Genomic DNA, 14,409 nt, shown 5'->3' with positions numbered 1-14,409 from the left:
AACTGAGCCTTGAGGGACTCCAGCAAGAGTCAAATGGGCTCCCCATCAACTACATTTATAAGGCAGCTTTGTCATCCAACAAAATGTAATAATGCTCTATGCCATTCATAATTGTGTAAATCCCTAGGCACATCATCATAAATTTGTTGACTAAGCCTTTATGACAGCCCTGACCGTTTTCATCAACCACGGTGCAAATCTAGTTAAACGAGAGACTAAAGCTTTAAATGTGCGCACAAGGAATGACGATTAATGTGCTGCTCACAGGAAAATGATTGGCCAAAATGTCTTAACGCTTGTTTTTTGCCAAAGCAGTACAAATCACGTGGCATGTGTGTGTTTCAGGTGTGCGCTTGAGAGGTGCTGCAGTAAATAACACATTTCTCGGTTACTGCCCCAGTGCGGGCAAACTGTCAGTGTTAGAAGCCTGAAAACATGGTGTCATTACTTATTCGGCACCCAGTCAAGCCCCGGCACGCTCCATTAAATGTACAGGGGGTCAATGTGGCAAAGAGTAAGTCTGTTAGTGTCTAAATGTGTGTGTATCCATATCTGTGTTTTTTAACAGAGATTAGGGGGAACTCTATGAAAGTCTTTCTTAACATAGACAGTGATTATTGGTACCAGATCTTTCCATGACTCAGATGACTCAGATTCTCTATGACTGTTGAAAAGATAATATCTAACTTCTGATTTTGAAAGAAAAAAACATGTATTTTTGGCTGTAGAGGACTGTAAAGAATAACAATATGCTTGTTAGCAAGACAGAAGAGTCTTTAGCTATTATAGACTGTACAGTGTGACACACATCAGACAGCTCAGAGAAATGATTACAACACCCTGTGCTATATACACTATATGAGGTGCAATCAAAAGTTCTCTCTCCGCCCATAAAAAGCAAAAACTATTTAAATCTGGTCACTGTCTGATTCAAAGTCATCTCCTTGTGTACCTCTGGAGCACTTCCATTACTTCTAAGCCTGAAAATGGGGCATCAGGTGCAGAGCATGACCACCAGTATGCTCATTACTCTCTCAGACTGGTAAGGCTGAATTTGTGTAATAGCCTTAAGCATCTGAGGGAGGATATTAAGTGCAAGTGATCATGCACCAGCATACAGCACATGAAAAGTCAGGAGTTTTAACCATGCCAACACAACTGCCACTCAGCGCCCACACAACCAAACAGATTTGGCTAAAGACTCGCCCTCTTCAAGTCATCATCCACTGAGAGGAAAAAAAACATGAAGGTTTTTTGCTCAAGAAAGGAATGACAGCAATGACAATCTTTTGATTCACACTATGGGCGTAAAAAATAACATTATACCACAGCAATGCATTGCTTTGAATCTGCTGCCACAGTGATGAAGGGTCTAGAAAAGACGTGACGCACGCAAGGACGTAAAACACCTCTGCTTTGCCAGCAGAGGTATTTGGGAAAGGGAGAGAAGTCAGTTCGGTTCAGCCCAAGAAAACCAATGTGTTGTTGACTGAAAGAGTGCTCTAGTAAGATGTAAATGATGCCTGACAGGGTAAGAAGAACCAGAAAAGAACCTCTCTCTATAATCCATCAGTTCTTTCTGTCTGTACATGCCACCAAGGTTAAATACATGCTTCCGGTATTGATTCAGCTGCTCCCTTATTTACTATATAGTGTACAAGAGTCAAAATGCCAAGACAGCAATCCATCAAACCAAAACCCAGCAATCAGTCATGAGTTTGTGCCATTTTCCCAGGAGTGACTGGAATGTGTGGCACTTCTGGGAATGAAGTCCTGGAAGCTGAGTTGTGCTTTGGTCCCGCTGTGACCCAGTCGACCAGGCAGGGTCAATGTACCTGAGGGTTGACAGAGCAGAAGCGGGTCAGCATGAAGCGGGCAACTCGAAAAGGGGGGAACTGTGTCAAAGCAACGCCCCTATTCCTGCCTGCCCACCTCCTCATCTTCCTCCAGACCCTCCTAATCCCCCTCCGAAGTTTCTGAGTAATGAGATGTTGTGGTAGGAGCGACGGGCACGTCCTCCCGCAGTGATGGGATCAAGGAAAGTCTGGCCTGAGTGACAGCAGGGCGCACATGCCAAGGGAAGCACAGTGGGGGAGGTCCGGGAGTCTCAATAAAGCTTATTAGCAGGGAGAAGAAGACTCCCTGCAGAGATGAACAGCTTTAAGATGAATTTGAGAGACAGGTAATATGTTGTGCTTGTGCATCTTTAAAGCCTAATTATTTGAGTAACAGTGGTGAAAAACTGAAATATTTGCACATATACAGGCATGCTAACAGTAAAGTACTGCTAGCACAGACTCTGTTTTGGTGTCATTATGGTTTTAGGGGGTTTTCCGTGTATCTGAGTTTTGGATTCTCGATTGATGTCATTTTTATTCTAGTAACGGTGAGTTTATCATTATAATTCTACTTCCAGTTCACCTTTCTTATGTTTATCTAGTTGTGGTGCGTCTTTGGGTAACTATTTTCGTGGTGCAGGGGTGTCAAACATAAGGCCCAAGGGCTAGAACTGGCTCAGTGGATGGCTTTGAAAAATTGTGAAGGAGGCCATTTGGACTTTTAAATGTATTTTAACAAGTTCTACAGATTTTCCTGCTGATAAAGACCTCACCCATGGCTATTCACACTACACCAAAATAATTACATTAAATTAAATGTTGATTAAAGAATTAAATTTCCTGTTTTTTCACAACTAACTAAAGAAATTTCTGTTCTTACAATGGGACCACACCCCCAAAAAGGAGGTTTTCTGTGAATTAACAGACATTTCTGCTTTATAATTACAGGACAGTATAGGCAATGAGCTACCAGAACTTTTTTCTGTAAATTTTACACATTTATTTCTTAGACGTGAAGCCCAAACAGTTGTGCTGACAAATGTCTTTGATTTGCTACAGCTGAATTCTTTGAAAAAACTGAGACATGCTGTTGAAATTGTACTTATGTTTCTAATAATAAGATATCTCAGGGATTAAATTCATGGTTAAACCCTTTTTCACTGACAGTGATGCCAAACATTTTACTCAATTGTAAACTGAGCTGTATGTGGCCCATGATGTAAAACGAGTTCAACATCCCCGTTCTAGTGTTTTGATTTTATTTTTCAATTGACCTTTAGTTCCTTACTTTGAAGGGTTCTCTTTCCTGTCTTGTGTGAGTTTTACTTCCTCCTTTGTGACGGACTTCACCTGTCATTGATTGTTCTCACCTGTCTGCCTGCTCCCAGCTGTGTCTCATCATGTAATCACTGCTCTGTGTATTTAGAGTCCTCCTTCCTCTGTGTCTTTGTTAGATTATCTGTTATTTGCACTCATGTGCCTACCAGGTCTCCAAGTTTTTGCCTTGACTTTTTTTTAAAATTCCTGTTTGTTTCCTTAGATGTCAGTTTAGTTTGCTGAGTAAAGGTCGGTTTTCTCCTCTTTTGGGTTTCTAGGTTCTTCTGCCAGTTTTTTGAAGTGTCATTTATTAATTAATAAAGCTTTAGATTCTGTATCCTGCACTTAAATCAATTCCTCACTACAAGCTAACAGGCAGATAGTACTTAGAGTTTCCTTAAGCATATCCTGGACCTAAAAATGCTTGAACTTTAAGATAAGTTCAGTAAAAGTTTTATTGGTCCACAGGGTTGAGCTGTTTGTGGCTAGTTAAAAAAAAATTGCATAAAAGCGCTCTGCCTGCCAAAGTTCACAATGACTTTCCTAATTACTGGTTGAAACTGTATCTGCGAATCAGAACCTTGTCTTCTAACCTCAAGAAAAGATAATCAGCCCCAAAACTAAAAATGGGTGACAACTTGGCCATGTAATTTTCATTAATATCCAAAAAGTAAAGCATGATTGTGTCCTGATTTAATGGCGTGCCAGTTCCCATGCTTGTTTCTACAATGATTTGTGTAGAAAATATAGAGCTCCACAGCCAGTGGCTTGCAAGAGTGAGCTCAAGCTGCGCATCATTAGTGTCGCCCTTGGTTACAAAGACTGTAAACTCAGACGTGTCTGTATCCACAGAGGGAACAGACAAAACCTTTCAATTGTTGTCTATCCATTTAGCCCTGTTCAACAAAAGACTTCGTCACGCCTCACTAATTTATTGTCCATCTCCATTCAGTTGTGTTGTGCATTCCACTGGAGGCTGTTCAATAATATTTGCTCAAATTCCCTGACCTGAAAGTGTAATTCAGATTCCTTGAAACTTCTTGATAGCTGGTGTTATCCCAACTTAAATCTGAATAAATCCCTTAAGTAAAATTTGTTTAGTGAAAAGCACTGCTGGGATTTCAAATGAAAGGACAGCTTATGCAAAATAAGAGAGCTGGCTAAGAAAAAAAAGAGACAGGAAGCTGAGAAGGGAGAAAGCTTAGAGTCAGATGGGTTTCTCAGCCATACAGAAATCTTTAATTGCAGATTTTTGGTGCGATCACAATGTAGACCACCCGGCCTGCAGGCAGTTCTTCTAAGACGATTGAGTGGTCTGGTCCATCAATCACAGGGCTCAGAGCCCTTCACCAGCTTCTCCAGGGACTTGCCTCAGTGTTGGGCTTCTTCTCTTAACCAACTGGAAAACCTGAGAACTTGTGGGACAAGAGGGAGGAGGGATGGATGCCATCCACAGGATGCAAACGGTAGACAGTCTTCCTTTCTCTTCCATCGGGGTATACTCTAAGAAAAGACCCAAGAGCAAAGCCAAGACCTCATGATCCTTTCCATAAAATTACTTTCTGACATTCTGCCACAGGACGAACTAAAAGAAGGAGCAAACGGAGCTCTTTAATCATCACAGAGTTTCAGGTCTTTTGAATCGCAACGATGGCAGAGCCATCTCTTCTTGGCCTCTGAGCCAATACTTGATTGGAGCAAACAGCTTAAAGACAAGTCATTTTCTCTCAAAACAGAATGTTTCCTTGGCAAAAGCCATACTTGCCAATCTGGCACAGTCCATATCACACGGCCTGTAAATACGTCCCTGCAAGTGAAGCTAAAGCTAATCAGCAAAGATACGTGCGGTTAGCATGAGCGTCACACTGCGAATGCATACCAATGTAAAAGCTGCAACATACTGCATTTGCTCAATCAACAGCAGTCTCATCTGTATAGTATTGCTTTCACACAACGATCCCATGGGACATATGATGCAATGACAAAAACAGCTTTGATGAGGAGTTTATTTCATTTTTCTGCCACATTAAATCTTTTACTGAAAACATACTTTTCATTGTCTCTATTCACGAAAGTATGCATGTCATGTGAGTGTTTGTAGTTTGACAATTTTGCTTAATAATGTCCTTTTCCAAGATGCTGATGGCAGTGTAACCCGCATGAAACACATTTAAAACAGAACCACATTCCTCCATGATATCTGTGGACTATTTACCACCTGGGCTTCTTCCAAAATAAGGCATGCCACGGAACATTCCCAATAAAAAAAACATGCTTAACGTAGCTTGTATCGAATTAAGAAGCATCGCAAATTTCAAATCCATGCGCCTCCAACTGGGATTTATTTCTCGTAGTGGTTAGGTCGGCTCAGCGCTGATTAGCTACACTGCTGCCCAGCTAATAGATTCCATAATTTGAGTTGTTAAGGGATAACGCTAAGTCAACATCAATGAATCAAATGCTGTCAAAGAGATGCGACATCTATCTGATCACCACGAGAAGCTGCTGTGAAGTTGTTCCAGTGCATCTGTTCTGTTGCTGCTTGTTTCTAAGGCAAAGTAATCGCATCTCTGGTTTTTGTTGGTCATTAACAAGTGTTCTTGTTTGATCAGCGCTAATAAAAAGCAAGAAGCACAGGCTTTAGCTGGTCAGTTTAAATGTCTCAGGAATAGATGGAAGATTTAGGAAGGGATGAGTTCATGTGGGAAGATCTGGAAGTTGTGGAGCTCTCCGAGTGCCCCCCGACCCCCACCGCCCCTCCTTCGCCTCATCTGACTTTACTGATCTAAACCTCATGAAGAATAGCTTCCTCATTACAGAGAGAAAACAGAGAGGAGTGGGGAGCAAAAAGAGGCAGATGACTTACACAGACAGAGGTCGGATTGAGGGTGGGGCAAAACAGTGTGAGGGCAGTGACAACACGGTGACCTCGGTGACCCAGGAAGGTAGGGTTAGAGAGAGGAAGCCAAGGCTCCCGTGGGTGTGGTGGTTACTTAAAGTCCCTGGGGACCTCTGATCCGACTCCTTGGGAAGCCTCCCAAGGCTTCAGCCTGGCTCATGGAGAGAGTCACTGAGAGGAAAGCTGCCCATCAGTGACAGATGGGGAGACAAATGGCTTGTGAAATTCCATGAGCAGTGAAACACAGTGAGGAAAAGGCTGCCAGCTATAGAGTGTGATGCCAACACGACAGTATAGGTCAGACTTGGGCCATAGCAATTTGCCTTCAGATAACTGGGAACCTCTGATTAATTTTCTGATTGAAATGTATCCTTAACCCAGAGATTTGCACAAACAGCCCTATCACTTGCTTTTCAAGGATAAAATTCCTCTCAGCTTATAACGGATCCAGTTTCTCTTAATGGGACTCATGTAACCAAATCACCTCCTGTCCAACTCACCTATTCTCTTTCTCACTTGACTTAACAAGTCACTGGTTAGTTCTCAAACTTCGAGGACCTCTGCATTGCTGAAAGAAATTGCAGTGATGGAATGAAATGGTTTAAAATCCAAGAAAAGCACAGGGTTTGCTTTGTTACTCCACTTCATCATCCGAACTAAAGAAATGGAGCTGACTTCAGCCTGGTCGATCTGGAACTCATTACAGGCCAGGAATCCTCAGCATGTGACTTTTAAAGGCACTAACTGCTAAGACCTCATCTCCCACTGAGATGGGACACACTGGCATTTATGCCTCTGCAATGTCAGACCTTCTTAATATAATGAACACACAAACACATGCACAAACAGTAAAACAAGCCCACAAAATATCCCTAAGCGATACAGTGTTCTTGGTGCATAATAATATATCATATCCAGCTGTGTAACACAACTAACTGTACATTTACGGACTTGAGACACAGCCAGACTGTAACAGTAGCAATGCATTCTGGATCTATATGACTGTATCGCGTGAGTGCGATGCAGATATACTGACAGTGATGTGCAGGCAGGCAGCAAAGACTTAGCAGTCCTGTCTGCAACAGCACCCCATTAAACTGTGGTCATTCTGGCATCTTCTACCAATATCATAAAAAATGAAGTAGCAAGCCTTGCTCTTAGTCAACAGCATGTTTAGCAATAAACTGACCAATGGTAGTAATGCACGCCTAGAAACAACCTGGGCTTTCATGACATCATTATCACGTACTCAACAGGACACACGGGAGAGTCCTATTAAGCTACACGACCTCTCTCCTCACTGCGAGCCGACGGCTGACTCAGTCGCTATAAAATAAAGAGAGACACATCATTCTTCAGGAGCTCCACATCATTCCTGTCAAACGCATGAGAAAGCACACACCTAGACGAGTAAGCAGGGAATGTAGCTTAGAGATAAAGCCCAAGTCTTTACCCTGAGAACAATAGCACTCTTGGAGGAATTCAAAGTATTTCTCGTATTAAAACTCACCCAAAGACTTCTGGGAGAGAGTATATGACTTCATTTTTTACTTAACTTTTCCCTCTTTCTTTCTTTCTTTCTTTGCCATTGTGTGACCCTGGCCTACGATATGCTGCCCCCCAAAAGGAGCCACAAAAATGAGCAAATTGGGTATTCACTCTGTTTTCTCCCCCAACTTCAAAGGAGGGAGCAGGGGAAAACATCTGGGAGCCAAAAGAGATCATGCCGTGGACTTAGAAAGAATTGGAATCTGGCATGCCTGGGGAGACAGTGCGTGGGAGGCAAGAGAATAGATCGACATCTATTATCAAGGCGGGAGACAGAGAGAGATGATGTCTGCTTCTGATCAACGTCTGGTCAGATATTAAAGAGGGTACAGTCAATCTAACAGTAAAACTAGCAAATCTGCGGGGTATGACCATAATATGATTGAGATACGCGGGAAATAACTGAATCTCCCATGTGGCACTGTACGCTGTGGGAGTGCCAAAACCAGTGCATGGACCACATCGTGCTCTCCGAGTAGTAAAAAGAGCTGTCAGAGCCCCCATCTACAGTGGACAGTGTCACCACCAAGCCTTCCTGCCAACATACAACCACCCTGTTGCTGTTTCACTTACCTACCGCATCTCTGGTTGGGAACCAGTTGCTCATTTCCTCATTCATTCAAGGCCACATTGGCTTGCTTTGCCCGCAGGGTGGGTGGCACGCCTGCCAGGCTCTCATCTTCATGCTAAATGTGTTTTCATTTGCTTCCCGGTTTTGGTTTTATGGAAGTGAAAACAGCTTCATTTTAACAACTGGGAGCATGGGCGAGTCACGCAGCCGCTTTCAAAGGTTTTTAGAAATCTAACAAAGGCCGCTATGTTCTAGTCATCACCGCTCATTAGCATTGTTTAGGCCTGTAAAACATGCTCTGATAAAACTCCACCAACCATAAACAATGGCTGCTAAGGCATTAATTTTTAGACACCTTAATATGAAGCAATCAGAGTGGGAAAACTCTACCTTTTGAGTTGATGTGTGGCACAGAGCAAGATTACCAAAGGACAAACATCAACAGCAAAACAGAATTAAACCAGATTAGTTTAATTCTGTATGAAAAAAGTGACATAACTCTGGTGGATTAGTCAGAACAGCTTACCTGGTTTGGTCGGACACTTTTGGCACTTGTTTAGGCCCCAAGAGGCGCCAATACTTCCACAGCAATCATCCTGTTTGGTTAGCCCTGGAAGAGGCTTGCCGCACTACAACAAGACACATCTGTGTTAAATCTATGAAACAAGTTTGGAGAATGAGTGTTACATGTTTGGGTAGGCACGCTTGTTTGTGTGCAAGCGCGTGTGCCAGACACATCGGAGACTGTTTAGTTAGAGGTGGACATAAACACACCGAGTCCTAAGAACAGCTAAGAAACTCCTGGTGTGCTGCATTAAGGGCTCTTGGTTAAATGTCCTATCAAACCCTACTTGTCGGATTTTGTCTGATAGAAATTAAACTTAAGAGATGATATTTTTTCCTCCAGATTGAATCTATTATGGTTAAATAATATGGAAATTTGCAGGGTGAATCTGCTCTTTTGCTGAAGTTTAGTTCTTCTTTGACATAGTGACTAAGTGGTTTAATTTAAATTGCCTTACTTAACCAGAGAGGAAATAATGGAAACAGCACTTGAGCACAAACAAACTCAAGAACTAATTCTGGCAAAAACAACTCGTTGTGTTGTTGCAACTGAAATACTAATAAGACCCAACAATAGCCAAGCTAACAGATGCTGTATGAGGTCTGAGATTAGCCGAGCTCACGCACTGCCACTTAAAGTCCTTTCCTTTTCCCAAGTGCTTTAGGATACATTAAAGCAAAGCACAGTAAATCTACAAAATGTGCCACACTCTGAGCACACAGGCGATGAAAATCTCACCGTTTGGGCCACATGGGGAGGTTTCAAGCCTCACCTTCACCTCTTCTGAATGCATCCTAACTCATAACATGCTTTTGTTGATGAAGCGGTGGAACATGAGATGGCCAGTGTGGCCAAGCCTCATAAATCCCGGACTTTACACATAAATCATTTTCACAAACTTCCTGTTTGAAGCAACAGCTAGCAGAGAAGGTTAAGGGATGTGACTATATAATGGCAGCTGTGGCTAAAACACTGCGTTCCAGTCGTTTCAACACCTAGACCACAATACTTTATGTGTATTGATATAAGTTGAGAGCAGTGTACACGGTACCTGTCCATCGACCGTCTCCTGAAAGCATCTTCCAACATTTCCGTTCTGACGGATGTGGGTTGTGGCGTGGCCGTGGCCATTCCCGTTAGCGTGTGGGTGTCTGCTGCTGTGCTCGCTGGCGTGTTCGTGTCCGTTTCCAGGCTGGGAGCGCTGCTGGACAGAGTGAGCCCCCTCTGTGGTGGCTGGTCTTTGCCCAGGTTGGACTCGAGCTACTTGGTGGATCTGGACATCAGCTTCTGGAGGATGCTGAATGTGGACGTTGACCAAGGATGGGTGGAGAGACACTGGAGAAGAAGAGATCCAAAGCTTACACAGCATAGTAGATAGTTTACAGTGTCAAAATTTGAACCGTTTAAGGGGAAGCATCCTCTGCCAAGGGATAAAATCTGTATATATATACTGCAGTGCATGAGATCTCAGCTAAAGTCTTACACAAACACTTGCTTCATCATCAAGTCATGAGATTTGGTGCATATTGGTAGTTCCTGGCAGTGAAGAGGCCCTTAAGATGCTACAAAACAACAACAACACAGAGCGTTTCGGATTCTCTGGTTTAAATCAAATCGTTTTAAAGACTGAAAACAGTTTTGCTGAAGAGTTGAGAAGATGTTGCAATGTGAGGCTCTGTTGTCCTTCTGACACGGGGTAAGCATCCATCTTCAGGGAGTGCCAGGTTTTTTCCCAGAATCCCGACCCACTCTCATGAATCATAACCTCACACACAGACAGCAGAAGCCAAGGAGAAAATGCAAAACTTAGTCCAGGACAAGAATGGCTCCATTTCATATATAAAGCATACAGGCAGGACAAACAATGTCTTTCCTGTACCATGATAACACACTGACTGGATTTGTCATTAAATGCAATTATTAAGTAATTAATTTTTCAGAAGAGGATGAAATGTGTCTGAGTGTAATTTAAATGAATTTAGACTGACCTTCTGCTTCTACTTAACTGTTCCCTAAAATGAGAAACTAAGAAAGGAGGACACGATAGCTTACACCAGGAGATGAGAGTGAATTTATCTCTTTTATTCACAACAATTCGTATTGCTGCCGTGCTCTGTTTCTAATATCTTCTGTCTGGTGAACGCGGCATTGTGTGAACAATAAGATGACTTGTACTGAGTCATCTATGAGCTGTTCTGCTTAAAATAGAAAGTGACCTCTGCTGTTGGCAAGGAAAGCAATAACACTATACTATAAACAATGTTAAAAATGAAGCTATGCTTTTTTCTTCCTTTTTTTTTTATTAAGGCAACTTCTGTTGCAAAATTCAAGTCAGGTGATTATTTTATGTTGAATGAAACGGATTAATCGCAGGCATTCATGAGATCGTTTGCTTCTGGAAGAAAGGAAGAGCCAGGAAACCCACAATTGTTGTTTATTAACTGTGTTTTGCTTCTTTTTTCGACACTTCTCTGTTGGAGTGTAAGCTTTACTAGAAGAATGGAAACCTTGCAGTTATGAGGCACGAGTACAGCCAGAGTCATCAAGAAATGAACATGTTAGCTAACTGACAGTCAATCTGAGGTCTCTTAAATATGCACAATATCCTAAATGAAAAGTGATGGCCAATGTCACACACACAGTGTCAAGCTAACAGCACTCGTAATGTGAAGACATGCTAATAAAGTTAGAGTGAGTGGGGAGGCGTGCCGGAGCGTGATTACCTGGCTGATTGGACAGTGGGAGAGTGTACATGGAATGGGATGGAGATTTTGGTTTCTGGTGGTTCCTGTGGCTTTGAGGGGTGGGTCGGGCAGGAGGAGGGACTGGCAGGTGACAAAACCGTCCTGTTGAGTTTGACGGACACCAGCACATGTCCCTGCCAATGCACCGGCCTCCATTAAGACAGGGGATCTGACAGAAGACTGCAAAGATGAAGGACAAGAAACGGAGAAAAAAAGGGGTTATGAATGAGAGGAATCTTTAGAATACACAACATACCACATTTAATTGCACAGCATCATCTAACCTTACACACAAGGATCTGGTAATAAGAAACAGAAGGCGTAGTCCTAATAGGAAGGGCATGTGCTAGGGCTTCCTGTGGACAGCCTTTGTTTGCAAACGGTTAGCAACAGTCATGCTGTTCTCTGCTTTGGCACTACCAGACACCTCATTCCACATGACGTTTATAAAATCTCAACTTTGTCCTCGCGACAGAGCCATGCCCCTCACGCTGTGCCTCCTTCAATAGCATGTTTTGCCTCTCATCAGTAATTACATACTCCTGTGCAGGATGATGAGTGATGATGTATGATTCATGCTGTAATAATTTGCAGAAAATAATAACAACATACCATATGGGACACGTGTTTGGATGACAAAAGGCGAAAAAGTTCCCCTAAATATCAAATATTGTCCAGAAATTGATAGGAGTGCAACTGGCTCATAGCCATCCAAGTAAATCCAAGTCCAAAATGTGTTCTGTCTACAATTTGATTTATATTTTGTAATTTGCCGTGGAAAGAAAAACAGAACAGACCAGCAGTGGCCAGATGGTGTTTGACAGTAGTGCTTTAACAGCCCTTTCATTGCCTTATCTTTTGGCATAAGGGATGGGTGCCAGCCCAGCGCCCTACATACCTGGGCCTGTTCCCATCTACAGTTTCACTCTGACCTGACCTCTCCTAACTGAAAACATCAAAGACAATCAAATGAGGAAAAAAAATCTATCCAACTATGACGAATATAGAACTATTCTGGAGCATGAAGGATGAGAAAGTGAAGCAATGCACTTCTACAAAAACAAGAGACTGTTTTGCAAGATACAGATTCAAATGGCCTGCATGCTATGAGATTAAAGAGAATGCCAGACATGGAAACAAACAGGGAACTTCATCCTCTGTGTCTCACTGAGGCTAACAGGGTGCAAACAGGGAACAGGGAGATGCTGGCGGGTTCTGATGGCATGTAGGGAATGAGCTCCCTGTCACATAACATTAACAAGAGTGAGACCACAGGACGAAAAGAGGGAGGAATAGAACAAGAATAGAATCGTGTATCAGATGGGACAGTAACAGGATTAGCAGGAGAATGCTAACAGAATAGATTAAAAACAGAATAAAAAGAAACAGAAATAAAACGAAGGAGAAACAATGCAGGGACAGAGACGGGCAGAAAGACTAAATATGTCCAGACACAGAGAAAGACCTCCTGTGATTCGACATGCGGGCTAAATTATCAACTCAAGGAGGGCTATTAAAACCTCTCAGTGTTGGATGCATGTCTGCACTGGTCTGTGTCAGGCCAGTCCCACCCTGGTATGGGGCAGGAACTATTCTTAGACAACATCCTACTGTCGACTTTCCGCAGCAGGTTCCATGTCTGCCTATCTTTCTGTCCATTTAACAACCTCTAACGAGCGAGACGCACATGCGCACACACTTCTCACCCAATAAACAGACTTCTACCAATCTAATATCAGCTTTAAGTAAGTGTTGTACACAGGCTGTGCATCGAGAGGCACTGCTGCAATTATCCAGCCGTTTTTACTGCGCTGTTTTTACTGCGCCGTTTAAGCAACGTAACAACAGCATGAGATAACTGTTTGCTGTCCACTTGACATTCCTGGACGAACACGCAGGCCCGAGCAATAACAGGATGCGAGCCTAAATGGAAAGCAATCTCTTTTTAATGTGCTCTTTAACACATGCTTTTACATAACGAAGACAGGGGATTTTTGTTTTTTGTTTGAGAATAAAAGTGGGACATAAAAACTAACCACTGAGGAAAAAGTGGAAATGCCGGGAATGTAATCTCGTGAAGGGTCTCTGCCAGGATGCTGAAGTGTTTAGAATATCTACACCGTGTTCCAAAACCCTGCTAATGTGCACATAAATCTGCAACATCGACCTGTTTATATATTCATAAGCCTGCGATGTCCTCCCTAAATAAGCTAGTGCATTTCGGTGAGGGTTGTTTGCATGTTTGTATCGTTGTTTGAGTTTATATTTATGAGAGTTGTAACTGGAGCGGATCTATATATGTATGTGTGTGGTATGCGCGCCCTTCATCTCTAATCCATAATTAGTCTGAGGTCTAAGCTGGACCATTAAACCTGATGAGAAAACTCAGAAACACGCAGGGGGTACGACCCTCGTCTTGGCACTAGCCGCCCCCTGCTATCCCATGGACACTCCTGTGTGAATTTGGAGCAAAGCCCTCTGGATAAATGACAGGTTTAATGTAATCCCTGTAAAACCCTGTTCATGCTGCTACTCTTTCTCTCTTTTCAGCCTATCCCTCTCCTTTTTCATCCATTCCTGCCCTCCCAGAGAGCATGTTAAACGGTTAACGGCGAGGCCAACTGCGAGGTGTAAACCGCAAAAGGGATGGGGCTAAGTGTTGGGGAGCGTGGGACCACTAGGTCCACGTGTCTGTGTACAAGGGGAGATTAGGCCCCTTTTACAGAGCTTGCTTTTAATCTGCTCTCCCCTGTCCGTCTTTTTCTTTGACAGTGAAAGTTTTCAGCATAGCTCTCATGCTTAATCTACACCACTCTGCCTCCTGTCTAAGATTGGTATTCAGAACAGACAGCATGCCCATTTTATCTAGCTCACCCAATAAAAAAAAAGAATGAGATACCAAACACAGACTGTGTGTGAGAATCGAA

At 42.8% G+C, this 14,409-nt stretch overlaps 1 protein-coding gene across 2 annotated transcripts in view; it reads right to left on the bottom strand.

The window, feature by feature from the left end:
• The window catches only part of LOC146552618 (latent-transforming growth factor beta-binding protein 2-like), a 90,230-nt gene that overhangs the window by 39,355 nt on the left and 36,466 nt on the right, over nt 1-14,409 (bottom strand). For both annotated transcript variants that reach the window (XM_085256322.1, XM_085256323.1), the window contains exons 6-8: nt 11,462-11,662; nt 9,790-10,073; nt 8,700-8,802 (exon numbers count right to left, since the gene is read on the bottom strand). In XM_085256322.1, coding sequence (XP_085112448.1) covers nt 8,700-8,802; nt 9,790-10,073; nt 11,462-11,662 — 588 coding nt within the window. The remainder of the gene's footprint in view (nt 1-8,699; nt 8,803-9,789; nt 10,074-11,461; nt 11,663-14,409) is intronic.

The sequence above is a fragment of the Mchenga conophoros genome, linkage group LG19 (assembly GCF_057382185.1).
Source record: "Mchenga conophoros isolate Kocher_MC1m ecotype Shallow Benthic linkage group LG19, M_conophoros_male_GT1.1, whole genome shotgun sequence".
Taxonomy (NCBI): domain Eukaryota; kingdom Metazoa; phylum Chordata; class Actinopteri; order Cichliformes; family Cichlidae; genus Mchenga; species Mchenga conophoros.
The sequence above is the reverse complement of the archived record's forward strand: the minus strand, read 5'-3'. Positions and strand labels throughout refer to the sequence as shown.